The sequence below is a fragment of the Suricata suricatta genome, chromosome 7 (assembly GCF_006229205.1).
Source record: "Suricata suricatta isolate VVHF042 chromosome 7, meerkat_22Aug2017_6uvM2_HiC, whole genome shotgun sequence".
NCBI lineage: Eukaryota > Metazoa > Chordata > Mammalia > Carnivora > Herpestidae > Suricata > Suricata suricatta.
Window position 1 is genome coordinate 138,048,646 of NC_043706.1, and position 14,179 is coordinate 138,062,824.

General features: G+C 45.5%; 1 protein-coding gene across 1 annotated transcript in view; it reads right to left on the bottom strand.

The window, feature by feature from the left end:
* Positions 1 to 12,503, bottom strand: part of SLC22A2 (solute carrier family 22 member 2) — a 33,006-nt gene extending 20,503 nt beyond the window's left edge. The window contains exons 1-4 of the mRNA XM_029944760.1: positions 12,015 to 12,503; positions 10,128 to 10,231; positions 4,814 to 4,968; positions 3,109 to 3,277 (exon numbers count right to left, since the gene is read on the bottom strand). Of these exons, the coding sequence (XP_029800620.1) occupies positions 3,109 to 3,277; positions 4,814 to 4,968; positions 10,128 to 10,231; positions 12,015 to 12,425 (839 nt within the window). The 5' untranslated portion in view covers positions 12,426 to 12,503. The remainder of the gene's footprint in view (positions 1 to 3,108; positions 3,278 to 4,813; positions 4,969 to 10,127; positions 10,232 to 12,014) is intronic.
* Positions 12,504 to 14,179: the final 1,676 nt, after the last annotated feature.

The window sequence follows — 14,179 nt, forward strand, 5'->3', positions numbered from 1 at the left end:
TTGCAAGAGAAGAATTTTCTAAAGTTTTGCAGGGGCTACGTGGGTTATTCCTCTATCACGTGCTGACTTCTGTTCAGCCTTGTGCAGGAGACTTTCGGGGCCCCTCTTCAGAGAGTTTCCAGAGGTCGACAGAATGCCTACCCAGCCCTGAGCTGGAGGGAAGAGAGGCAGGTTGGCTGGGGCTTTGCAAGTTCTGAGAGCTGTCGGATATGGTGGAAGCAGGACGCAGTTCCGTCATGGGGGGAAGCCAAGTATTTTATGTATGTTATTGAGAGCTGATTTCTCAAAAGAAGGTGAGAGACTGAGATAAGATGGCGGCAGAGTTTACAGACCTGATTGCTGTATCTAGCAGGACACGGTGGGGGGGAGGGGCTGTACCTCCTGGAGCAGGACTCTAGCCACCTAGATCTGTGTCTGGAGAGGACTCCTGGAACAGCTGGATCGGGGTGGATGGGAGAAGGAGGGACTGGCGAGAAGGAAAAGGAGGACTGCCCTGGTGGGGGTTCTGGCAAAGAGTCCGGAAGGCCCCGGCAGGACCTCACTCTGGGGGAGAAGGGTGCTCTGAGAGGCTCAAAATGAACTCAGGATGGATGTTGGTGGGAGTGCAATGAAGAGAGGAATCAAGTTCAACTACTTAGTTAAGACTTGACATCAGGAACAGAAATGTGGTGTGCTCGGTGGCAGCCAATCCACAGCTCCCAGTGAGCCTCCTTTCTGCCGTGATGCCGTAGTGTGATTTTTCTAGATCACATTTGGTGCACAGGTTCAGCCCAGTTGCTCACATCTCAAAAAGCAGAGTCAGCCAGGCCAAGCGTCACGTGAGCTGAAGGACCAGGAGGGACCTGGGAACCACATCCTGGGACCAGGAAGGCAGGAACCAGAAACGGCTGGCCTCCAGGTGGAAAGTGGATGGATGCTCAGAAGCAGATCCAGATAGGTAAAGAGCTTCCCAGTAGAACAGAAATTAATTGTTTGAAGCTCTCAGTGCAGAATTAGGAGCCCTGGGTAAACATGCCAGGAAGGTAAATTCTGGCTCAATGAGAAGTCTCTTGAACACGAGCTTTGGGTCCTACAGTGAAGTGGTTTGCTTGAAGACAAAGTGAGTTAGCAAGAACCGTGTTCTAGCGGAGGCTGAATAATGATCCACTGGGGGTGTTGCTCTGGGGCTCCGGCCCTGGGCAGGAAGCTGCTCCAGAGGGCCCCTAATGTCACCACACCTCAAAGAGCTGACAGTCTACTGGGACAGACAGGTTGGTCCCACAGTGTCAGGTGAACAGCTGATCCCAGCAAGCTGTGAAACGTGAGGGTTACAGAGACATGAGAGCAATGCCACCGGGCAGGGGACAGGGCCCCCCACTGGCCTTGGTCAGCTTGCACAGAGTCCCTCCTCTGGTGACCACCACATCTCCTCTGCCCCTGTAGTGCACCCCCCAGCCCTTCTATCCGAGGCACCACCTCTGTGTTCTGTCCTGGCTCCTTGTCCTCAGCTAGGCTTTGAGAATTACTGTTTTTTTGTGTGTGTGTTCTGCACCATTCCCTTCCTCTCCTGGCTTGCCCCTTTCCTCCAGCCCCTACCCACCAGCATGGGAATTCTGCTTGAATTCCTGATCCTTAGGTTCAACCGGCCCCGGCTATGTGCACATTGATGTCCTCTCCTCATGGACCTCAGATTCGACATGTCCAAACCTCGCCCTCATCATCCCTCCTTTCAAATCCACCCCTCCTCCTGTGTTCCTTATCTCAGCACGTGCAGACACAGAAGCTTCCACTCCACCCACGAAGCACCTCCTCTCTCTAAACCTTCGCATTTGGTCTCCACCAGGCTCTGTCCCTGCTCCCTGATGAAACTTGTTTCCAGTTTTCTCCTCTTCATAGGCCATCCCTTGTCTTAATTCAGGCTCTGTCTCTCTTGAAGGGTTATGGTGATCAACGCTGGCCTAGCCTCTTTGCCTCCACTCTTCCCCCAAACATCTGTTGTCTACTCTACATCTCCACTGATTTTTGATGATGCAGTTCCATCAGGGGGATCATATAATTGGAAGTAAATTACATTTGATTCTATTGAGTAAAAATGCAGGAAGCAACATATCGGAGGCGGTCAGAACTTGGATGAGAGGTGCACCTTTTCTATCATGCTAAAGCATCAGGGAAACAAAACCACTGACAGACTTTTAGGCAGGAGAGGAACACGGTGGAACTAATTTTAGAAATGCAGTGTGAAACATGGATCGGAGGATGGAAGAGGAAACATTGAAGAGACCAGGGTGAGTCTATCGGGGCAGGGGATGACTTCAGAGATGTAAGAGATAGAATGCATATGGGAGGGAGGTGAGGGTCCCTCTCAGATTTTGACCAGCTTTTGGAGGAGAGATGGGTTCCTGGGAAGGGTTGAGATGTTTAATTCTTAGAGAGGATGACTATGGCAAAAACAGGTGGATATGTCCAGAAAGTGGCTTGTTGCACAGGAAAGGGATTTGCTTGATAACCCTGCTTCCCTCTTGCTTTATTTCGGGTTACTTCACATTAGGGGTTTCTGATAGTTTCTGCTGTTTCCACTGTTTCCACTGTTTCCATGGTTTCCTCGGCAGGGGTGACAAACATATTTCACATGCCCTGGCGATTCTGATTGACGTGGTCTGTCTGGGGTGCCATGTTGGCCTGATCTGGGATCAAAGTTGCTAGATTGATTGGAGACGTCTGCCTTGGGCAGGGATGTGGGAAAGTGGTGACACTTTTACATTAAAGTCTCCTCTGAGCAGGGATAGAATGAGACTAGTAATATTGTTAACCTCTACCAAAGGCATCACAGTCACTAGAAGCTAATATAAACACCACAACAATAATGCAAAAAGATGTGAGTCATAAAACGCCTAAGCCCAAAGTAAAAAGACATTTGATATCCGGAGGGTGAGATAGGTTGAAGTTCATGTTTTTGTTTGTTTATTTTTTGTTTTTTAATCCGTGAAACACTGACCTGGACTTTCAGTGAAAGGAAATAGTGAGGGACACCTTGGCGTACAGAAGGACGGTGTGCATTAAGGAGAGGCAGCCTTTCCAGTAAAACAAAATAGTTCAGGTGATTTCCTTTTTTGTTCCAGATGGACTTACCAGTAATAGAGCAAGAAGCAGACGTTGGGCAGGGTGACAGTGAGCTGGAGCCACCTCCAGTGAGGGAGCACGTATGCCACCCCCGCCAGCGCCAGGAGCCCGACGGTGAAGGCCACTTGATAAACGATGCCCACCGTTCTCCGGTAGCTCAGCCCGACAAACTCGGTAACTGCAGAGAGAATCCAAATGGTCAATGCAAGCCGGTAAGACAGGGAGTTGGCCGTCCAACTTTGGGGAAACTAGAATGCTGGTCTCAAAAAGTGGTCCAAGTTCTAGAATGTTGTATACAACTTCTTGAAAAATTTTAAACGTTCTGTAAGGCCAATTTTGTTATAATTTTGCTGTTGTATTAATTAATATAAGATCTTGTAATTCCACATTGGGTGGGGGGAAAGACCTGTCGGTATGAGCAAGATGTTTGATTGATAGAATAATTTCCAGCGCAAATGTGACTGAATTTTGAATACATGCAAAAAAAGTTTTTTGAAGCAATCCAAAGTTTTTCTTTTTCTTTTTTTAAGTTGTTTTTGCTTTTTTTAAGCAATCCAGTTGTTTTTATTTGCAAAATTTTGATCTAGAGTAGTAAGGCATCGGTCATTTATTATGTGAATAAATGGATCACTCGCTAAATTGAGATTGTAGAGGATTTTCTGTAAATGAATATCTCTTATAGGAGTTAAATATTTTCTTGGAAATCCTAATAATGTAGGTAAGCATCTTGGAAACCTAGTAGTGGGTTTTCACAGACTGGACTCAGCTAGTATCGGCTTGCCAGAACTGTTTTATAAATTTTCTGGAGCTTTGCAACTTGGTTATTAAGCCCATTAAAGTCAGTCATGGTGGGATATTTACAACTTAGAAATCAGACAGTTCCAAAAATCAGGCCTTTTTACCTTCCAAGAGCCAGGTTATCTGCATACCAGTGCATGTGGTGTATGACTCCCCTTTACCCATCCATGAGTACACGCTGACAGATGTGTGAAGTCTGCAGGACATGGATTTAGGGGGTTGTCATTTCTGTATCACAAACACACTAGAATTTAAATTCCAGATATTCCACGAGCCACAGACGTTTTGCTTTAAATATTTAGTAATCATGTTAAAGACATCAACTATTTATAAACCAAATACAAATGGCCCCTAAAAATATTCCTGCAAGTTACTGCAAATTGTCAGAAAGTATTTAAAAAGAGTTAAACAAAAGTCTGTAAGTGCTCAATAAATAGAAATAATCTGTCTTTCAAAGTGGCTGTGGCTACGGAGAGGGTCTGAGGGCGGTGGGGAAGGAAGAGGTCAAGTGGCAGGGTGTACCCCAAGGACATTCAGAGGGCCTGGAGAAGAAATTAATGGGCAGAAGGCTGAAATTTAAATTTATACAATTAAATTATACATATTTCTACATATCACGTGTTCTAAAAACCAAATTCCTTAATAAGAACTGTGCATTAAGTACTCCGTTTTTCCTAAAAAGTTGTTAGAATCTGGATGGCATGTTTACCCTCATTTCTGCCTTTGTTGTTTTCTTTAGAGGAAGAATGTAGGCTGAGCTGCTGAAAAGATTTTAGAAATACTTTTGATAGAGAGAAAAAAACTCTCAACATTTCCTCGAAGCTGGGTCTGTTTTGGGGCCCAGCCCCCTCCCCTCTCCCACGGATTATGGCACAAGGTCACTTATTCTCCAAGCAGCAGCCACAAACATTCTTACTCAGGATGTAGCCTATAAGCCAGCCTGCCTTGCTGACCAGCCCCTGGACCAAACGGAAAATTAACACCCATGTATAGTTTGGGGAGACAGCCATGAGGATTCCCGATGCAGCATTTATGAGGATCGTAACCAGCAGGCAGAGCTTCCGGCCAAACCTGCAAGGAGAGAAAATAGGATTAGATTAGATTCACGAAGGTTGTGGAGAATGCGCAAAAACTAGGGAAATCCGAAGTGGAGGTTAGCTCTGAATTATGCAGACTCAAGAGGCAATGATTGATGCTTCAGGTCAGTTCACGTCAGTACTTTTCCCCAGGGTGAAAATTCTACACACAGTGAGCCTCATTCACCCTGCGGTTCAAGAACCTTCTCAGTCTCACAGCGTGGAGGGTATTCAACCAGGGGGTGATTCTTCCAGGCCACCCAGTGCTGAATGCCCTAGGGGCCCGTCTGGGTCTTCCATCATCGTAAAAGCTGGGGCCTCTGCATTAACAGTCTCCACCAACTGCCCACTCAAGAGAGTTTTTGCTTTAGGAAAAACAAAATTCAGTGTTTAGTGTACTCCCCCATCCCTTTTCCATGCTGCTTTTGGACTTTGTGGTATTTGCATGTCTCCCCGGAACTGATCTCTGGTGTCATCTGCGGAGGGTGGGAGGGCTTTGTCGTGGAGTACCCCAGGTTAGCTTCTACACATTCCTTCTGAGGGACTTGGCTTTCCATCAGCTTAGGGACCTGGAGACTGTCCCAGGACACAGAGTAGGGGAAAACTTAGAAACCTGGTTGAATCTTGGCCTTACCAATTACTCTGATGTCTCTGAGTTACTCAACCTTTCTGTTTCCTCATCTGGAAAAACCTGTCTGACCCAGTTGACAAAAGGTTTAAGTGAGATATTACATGGAAAGTGCTAGAGACACTGGTTTTCTTTCCCAGTTTCTTTAGCTCTGAAAGTTGACTTGGGGCAGAGTACTGCTAATTCATATTGTCATCAGGTCTGCCTTGTTTTGTTCTAAGAGGTGTCCTAATTGGCCGTTAATGGGTATTTTAAAGATCCTTCCTAGAAGGCAATGTTTTACTTAGTCTTTGCTTATCCACTGCAAACTGAAGTCACAGAATGCTTCATGTCATTTGCTTGGCACATTTGATGGTGACTGAATATTTTTAATAACTACTCTGATCATAGGCAACTGCGTCCTAGTGACCATTTCAATACCAACTAACCATTTGAAAATAATCCACACCATCCTTAATAATTATTTGGGAATGTTAATGTTTCAAGTCTGATGTTGAAAGATCAAACATTCTCATGAGTAATACATGTAAATTACTGAACTTCTTTTTTTTTAAGTTTACTTATTTATTTTGAGAATGAGAGAGCACAATCATGCATGAGCTAGGGAGAAGCAGAGAAGGAGGAGGGAGAGAGAAAATCCCAAGCAGGTTCCATGCTGCCAGCACAGAGCCCGATGTGGGGCTCAGTCTCACAAGCAGTGAGATCATGACCTGAGCTGAAATCAAGAGTTGGTTGCTTAACTGACTGAGCCACCTAGGTGCCCCTAAACTGCTAAACTTCTTAAGATCCTGTTTGGATCATTGATTTCTTAACTCAGTCAATGATTCCCCACTGTAAATATCTGCCTCTTTGGCCTTTTATTCAAAGTCTTCCAAAGTCCCATTTTGACAAAATGTTCTAGCCTTTCTTCCCATGTTTTCCTACCCACACCCCTTTCTTTACCCTCAAAGAGTTTATAAACATTTGTTCAGTTGATAGCTCTCTTTAGCTTGCAAAGTTGATCCAGGCATACCCTACCAGTCACACTCCCATAGATGGACGAAATCCTGTGGCTGATAAGAAGGAATATTTACTATCGGAAACTCAGAGCAGAAAACCTTCAGAAAATCAAACCCATGATGCAGAAAAACTTTGGTGGGGAACACGTCCCAAGTAAGATCACAATGTTATTACAAAACCACGGCATGGCTGGAAGAAGTTGTAGAGATCTGGGATAGTGATTTGGGACTTTTTTTCCCTGCAACACAACCTCGTAAGTGGTCAAATGAAAAACAAAGAGATAAAACAGGAGAGGGAGGCAGACTCCAGTATCACTGGCTTCATACATATTTTACCTACTTGCCACTCAGAATGTGGCCAGCACTCATTAGCATCATGTAGGAGGGGTTAGAAATGCAGGCTTGGGTCCACTCTAGACCTGCTGGATGAGAATCAGAGTTTTAACAAGATTCCCAGCTGGTTTACACGCACATGAACATGGGGGGGGGACTGTTTTCATTTCACTGAGCCTCAGTTTCCTCATCTGCTAACCGGTGATGACAGAATCATTTTTAAAAGGCTGCGATGATCCTAAGTGACATATAACACACCAGTATGCCCAGTACATTGCCTGGCACATGGTCAGTAGTGAAGAACTTGTTTTGGCAGATTTCACATAGTTGGTACTATGACCTGTTGAGACTTTGACTCTGCTCTGATCTAGTTCCATCACAAAATGTAGATAGTGGGTGCTGGTTCTTGAGAGAGGATCATCAGGCTTTCAGAAAATTTGCCAGCTAATTGTTAAACACAGGCACTGTTAGAAATCAAATTCTACACTTAAAATTAAGGAAATTATATTAAAAACAAGTGTAATAAATATGCAAAACATTGATTCCTAATTACTTTACTGTGTTTGACCATTATCTTTGCTCATGAGATTATTTACCTGTATCTGTGGTATCCATACAGTGGAAATACTGTACAATGGTGCGTATTTCTAGCCAACTCTGTGTTCAATGACCTCCATTTAGTAGCTTGGGATGGACCACTGCAGGGGTACGTACCCCAGGGAAATCAACAAATGCTGCACATCAAGGCTTTATCTTTAAGAAAGCCAGTCATTAAACCTTCACAGACACGCCACTAAATACAGAACTTACAATTGCTGATCAATAGAATAAAAAATGTGGAATCAGTGAGAGATCACTTTTTTGCATCAGGTGATACTAAAAAGATGTTCTTTAGAAGGTTTGATTGATGACATAAATTAGGCATATTATTAAAGGTTTATTTTCAAATTCTCTAACGTATCCCTTCCTTCCTCCCTTCCACCAGCAAAGCTGACTTTCAGAAAGTTGGCATGGTGTGAAACCCAATATTCTTATTTACAACCTTTTCATAATATCCTCTTGGTTTTCTTCTAAAAGATCCCCTAATCAGCTGTTGGTTCATATTTTTAAAAAGCACTACAGAAGACAATCTATTTTATTTAATGTTGGCTTAATCTGTAGCATAAAATAAGTTCCCACGAGATTCTTGTACCATTGTATAAAATCTGAATATTGTTCAGAAATAGTCATTAATAAGACAAAAGTTAGCTCGCCTTTTTAATCAAATGGCTGCCGTCTTACTGCATACTCTCATGTGCATATGCAAGTAGAACAGAGGAAAGGGCCATAAACAAGAGAAATTCAGAGAATTTAAGAGAAAGAAATGGGGGTGCCCGGTGGTTCAGTGGATTGAGTTTCCGACTCCTGATTTCAGCTCAGGTCATGATCTCAGGGTCATGAGACTGAGCCCGACATGGGGTTCTGTGCTGAGTATGTAGCCTTCAGATTCTCTCCAACCCTCTCTCTCCCTCTTTCCCTCCCCAGCTTGTACTCTCTTTCAAAAAGAAAGACAGAAATAAAGGAAGGAAGGAAGGAAGGAAGGAAGGAAGGAAGGGAGGGAGCGAGGGAGGGAGGGAGGGAGGGAGGGAGGGAGGAAGGAAGGAAGGAAGGAAGGAAGGAAGGAAGGAAGAAAGAAAGAAAGAAAGAAAGAAAGAAAGAAAGAAAGAAAGAAAGAAAGAAAGAAATGGAGGTTTGTATATAGCTTTCTGGGGAAGAATGATGAGTAATCAACTTTACATAGAAGATTTCAACAATAGGAGCAAAATAATGAGGTCATCCAAGAAGGTGGATAATTGACTGAGGATTGTCAGTCAGGAATGCACTGTCGGTGGGGGATTATAACCAGTCTCTTTCTCCGTGAGTGGGATGAGAATAATTAACTCATTTATTTAACCAGCCATGAGGCTCAGTCACCTATTTGCTCACTTCCGTCCTGGCAGCTGAGTGTTAGTATCTCCACCTTATGGGAAGGAGGGAGTGGAGGGGGGGGTGAGGAGGCAGGGGTCAGACAGCCACACACTCTGGACTGTCCTTTGTGTGCACCTCTCCTGATTTAAGGGGTCATTTCCGCACCATCCATCTATTGGTTGTGGGGTAATAAAAATAAAAGCGAATGACCTTCCTTTTTACCTCACGAGCCTCCCACACAAAGTCCCAGGAAGAACCTTTGAAGGAAGGCTGGACAGTTACTGAAGTGGAGCAAGTGTGGACTGCCCTGTGGCTCAGCCGCCTCAACTGCCATCTCCTCTCCCTCCCACTGCCACAGTGGGCCTGGACTGTGAACATGCAGATGCCCCTGGGAGGGGATAGATTAACTCTTGTTACTAACCTTTAGCTCATTTGCAAGTTTTCATCCAGCCTGACCATAGAGCATAATTAAAGAAAATATTCTATTTACATTTAATATAATAAAGGTTTGGATTTGTCTCTATCACAGATGCATCTGAGACAAATCCAAACCTTTATTATATTAAATGTAAATAGAATATTTTCTTTGATTATGCTCTATGGTCAGGCTGAGAGGACCACTCGCTGTGTGCTCCACACAGAGGGGTCTGTCCTCATTTTTCCCCAGGAACACTGACATCATGGTAGTGAATATTTACCTCTGTCAGTGTAGACAGCTCCTGTTTCCCTTTTACCAGATTATAACCTAGGTTCTATACCTATAATTACATCTGGCCCCAGCACCCCAATCAGGAATTCTGTGACCTAATGGGCTAGGCAAGGACAGCTGCTGGGAGAGTCTACACTGGCTTTGGGTCTATGAGAGGCAAGCAGAGGAGGGAGAGCTCAGGACCCTGAAGGTTCATGAATGGGAAGCTGGTGATGAGGATAACGAACTGGGAATCACAAAAGGGATCTCTATTAGTCTCCCTTCTAGCCCTAGGCTTCTGGATAGCCTACATGGAAAAACTATTGTCCAATATGAATGTTCTTCTATGACCCTATTTTCTATTAGAAAATAGACACATGGGTCATGCTTGTCAAAGCAGTAGAAGACATCTCAAATTGTCAATACAATGGTCACAGGGCCAGGAAATTGTGGTCTGTGTGCTTTGGGAAAGGATGCTATTCAGACACAAGCAGGTGAATCCAAGTGTTTTGAAGACCTACGGGACTATTTAAACTCCACCACATTTGTGTGACACCTACCTGTCTGCTATGTAGCCGATACCCACAGAGCCGATAAAAAATCCTACATTCACAGCCGACTGAAACAGGTCCAGCATCCAGGAATTGGCACACACTAGGTTAAACTGCCAAGGGGTGAGAGGTTTCCCGGGTCAAGAGAGAAAACAAAATTCCATTAGACACTGCTTGGCCCAGGGAACTTATTGAATATTCCTTGCCTTGAGCTGATGTAGCTGAATGGCAATCAACCAACTGTTTTCTTGCTTCTATGAATTTTCTTTACACAACCAAAAGATTTGTCCAACGATGGATTTAGCATTCTTCCCAGAAGCATGTCATTAAGCCAAAATCTGTTGATTCAGGTAAGTACTCCATTTCGCTCCATTTTCTTTTTCTAATTTTGATACCCAGAAACAAATGAGTGTGTAAGCTGGATACAATGTTGGCCCGAGGGAGTTGGGGTTGTTCAGCTTCTCTTTGCTGTCTCTTCAGTAGTGGGGGAGTCGGGGTTGGGGGGCTCCTTGTCGGTTAAGCTTCTGACTCTTGATTTCAGCTCAGGTCATGATGTCATGGTTTGTGAGATTGAGCCCCGCATTGGGCTCGCTCGCTCTCTCTCTCTCTCTCTCTCTCAAAAATAGATAAATACACATTAAAAAAATAGTAGGGGAATTCAGAATGTTTCTACAGCCTGCTATATTTGCTCTCATTTGGAACAAGAGGCCATGTTGAAGGAGCAACAGGTGGAGATTTGGTTTCTAGAGCGAGTTGCTAACTCTGTGGCCTTGGGCAGAAGCTTTCTCGGTTCTGGGCCTCAGCTCCCTCATCTCTGTATGAAGGGATGAGAGGAGCAACGCGGTAAAGCCTCCTGATATTGTCTGGTGTTGTACCTGTGATCTCTGTCTCTGGGACCATGTAACCTTCAGACCGTTTAAGAAAAGCTCTTGTACCTAAATGTCTGTCCGGACACAATGTCTTCCTTCACGTTACCCAAGCAGTCATTTTAAATTAAGCCATGCAGTTAGCTTTCTCTGTATTTCCAGAAAAAGTATACCCTCTCGTTTTGGTTTGTTTCCAATAAAAGCAGGCCTTCATATTTTTTCTCTCTCTATTTATTAAAAGGAGGCTTTACAATTAGATGTTAAGGTTGACTGTGGTTTTTAATAAAACAGCAGTGCCATAGCAGAAGCTCCACCCCCAGATGGCTTCTATGCAAATGTTTTGAGCCAAAAAGAAAAAAGTAAAACTCCCGAGAGAGAAAAGTATCATATTGCAGTAAGGCACCATTCAGGTGAGTTCCATGAATTTTCAAGTTCCAGAAAAAAGAGGCTGGAATTTTTTCCTTTTCCTGGAATTATTCCAAGTATTCTGCTATGCTTTTCCTTGTTTCTTACCCCTGAAACTTACCTAAGCTGGACTCATCATTGCCAGAATTTGATGAAGATTTAACTAATTCACATACTCCAGATAAATACGAGACTGCATGTTTTGGTTGGAATGAGTATCTTATAAGATACTGGGAGCCCAAAGAGCATGTCCAGACAGTGTAAGAACCAGGCCTTATTGGCTTCTTTCTTTCAAAATTTAAATTTTTTTAATGTTTTATTTATTTTTGAGAGAGAGAGAAAGAGAGACTGCATGAGCAGGGGAGGGTCAGAGAGAGAGGGAGACACAGAATTCGAAGCAGGCTCCAGGCTCTGAGCTAGCTGTCGGCACAGAGCCTGGCCCGGGGCTCAAACCCACTAACTATGAGATCATGACCTCAGCCGAACCCACTAACCAAGAGATCATGACCTGAGCCAAAGCCAGACGCTCAACCGACTAAGCCGTCCAGGCGCCCCTTACTGGCTTCTTTCTTGAGAAAAGCTACCTTGTTGGCTTTCCCCTGCCCGAAGTCCTGCAGTCACTCACCTCGGTCACGATGGACGAGCCGGGCGAGTCGTACACCCAGCCGTGCCGACAGGGGCCCAGCGGCAGGTGGCTCTGGTTGGCCGCCAGGCCGGCCAGCGGGTCCACGCAGCCGAGGGCACTCTGGTTCCAGTCCACCTCGTAGCGGCGGCACTGGCGAGGGGACGCCTCTCCCGCCGCCCCCGGGCCGGGCACCGTGTAGTTCAGCTCCTCTGCCAGGCTCCAGCCGCATCGCCGGCTCAGCTCCGCCACGCCGGGGCTCTGGCAGCGGTGATCCGGGGTGAAGGCCAGGAAGACGATGCCCACGTAGATGGGAGTGAACGCCGCAGAGAGCAGAGCTAAGAGGAAGAACGTCTGTTTCTGGAAAAAGTTAAACTCCCCTATGTGCTCCAGGATGTCATCCACAGTTGGCATGATTATCGGAGGCAGGAGACCCGATGCTTCTCCCCGTGCTGGTGCGAGTGTCCCCGAGCGAGGCTGTGACCAGCTCAGCTCAGCTCTTATCCAAAAGTCAGAGGGTTGCGGAGGGAGTTTGCTTTAGAATGCGACCAACCTTTGATCCAGACCTTTACTTGGTCAGGCTAATTTCCAACCGTGCCCTGCTCCAGTGGACGCTCTCCCAAGATGCCCTGAGCAAGAAACGGGGCCAGATGTTGTGTTTGCTGTAACATCACTCCCGGCGAGCTTGCGTTCCTTCACGCCTGCCACACAAACAAACCCTCTCCTCTCTCCCACAGGGAGAAACCGGAGAGCGTTCACGTATCATGGGCCTGCTAATCTCTCCCTGGTAGACCAAGCGTCCAGGAAATTAATATATTCCTATCTCACCCACGCAGTCAACCTCTTCTAAGGTGCTACAGAGAACGCACACGCATTTGGCTTTGCCCGCCAGCGTGATGTGAATCATGGTGTTGGGTCAGAGCACTTGTCTGGACTCAAAGCGGTCTGCAGTTTCTATCCCTGGCCTCAGTCTACAAACATTGAGTGTACTGGGGATACATACTTATTTTGATTTTTTCCCCAGATTTTATCATTCTGCTTCTCAAAGAATACCAATCTGGCATTCTTGTTTTAGCCCTGAAGTGTCCTTCCCTTGACCCATTTGTGGGGAAGGAATAAAGTGTTCACCACACACACAGGTCGAGTGTAAATGCAAGCAGGCAGGAATGTTTTTATTTCTCTTCTTTTGTCCTAGAGATTTCTGCCTGTGGTCAGGGATGCCTCTTTAGGATGGTGTTGGACGCATCCAAACACAAGACAAACAGTCAGTCTCTCTTTCCTGGGGTGCAAAAGGATCGTTCCTGCAGCGCGAAGCTGCCCCATGGAGAAAGTGGCCTGTGGATGTATCTGCATATGAAAACACCAGAAACTTAATCCAGTTTTCTTTCTTCCTTTTCTTCTGTTGCCTCCTCAGTGGGTATGATAGCACGGCCCTAAAAGTTGCGGCTCATGGCGATCTTGCTCCCTCCTGCACCTTCGAGCTTCTTCTTGTCTTGAAAAAGCAAGAAGCAGGTGCCTGTTGGGACTCCAGCAGCCTCTGCTGCACCTTTGTTGGCTCATGAGGGTGCTCTGCTCAGTGGCGTCAGTCGGGAGGTCCCCTACCACTGCCTGCCTCAGTTTGCCATTGGCCGTGTGAGTGGGTTCAGACTCTGCACAAGAGTTTGGGGGAGAATTTCTGGCACAAAAGTTATAGTGGCAAAGCCCATTGCAAGGATCCCCGCTGACCAGTCAATAGAAAACAGAACAAAACCAACAAGAAATGGGTTACAGATTTGGTTGCATCGTGACTATCCGAAGCCAGAGATAGTGAACAGGGATCCCATCTCCTGGAAAGCTTGGCTCATCCTGCTGCCACCGTGGGTGCTGGGAAGCATTTATGAAAGACGAGGCTGTGGCCCTGTGTGGCCATGAATCCGAGACACCTTCCGGTCAAGCCTCAGGAACTCCCCAGGTGCAGAGGCAGTTTTCAAATAAGAATGAAAAGTCACTCATAAAATAAAGGGCAGATAGACAATGCCAATCGGCAAAAAGGTAAGGCAGCATCGAACAAGAAAACTCTACTTTTAACTTTTGCTTCCAGGAAAAATAGAGTAGATGTACTTTCCTTTATTCTTCCCACTCGGTCCAGTGAAAGCCCCTGGATACTATTTATAAAACAATTGTAAGAG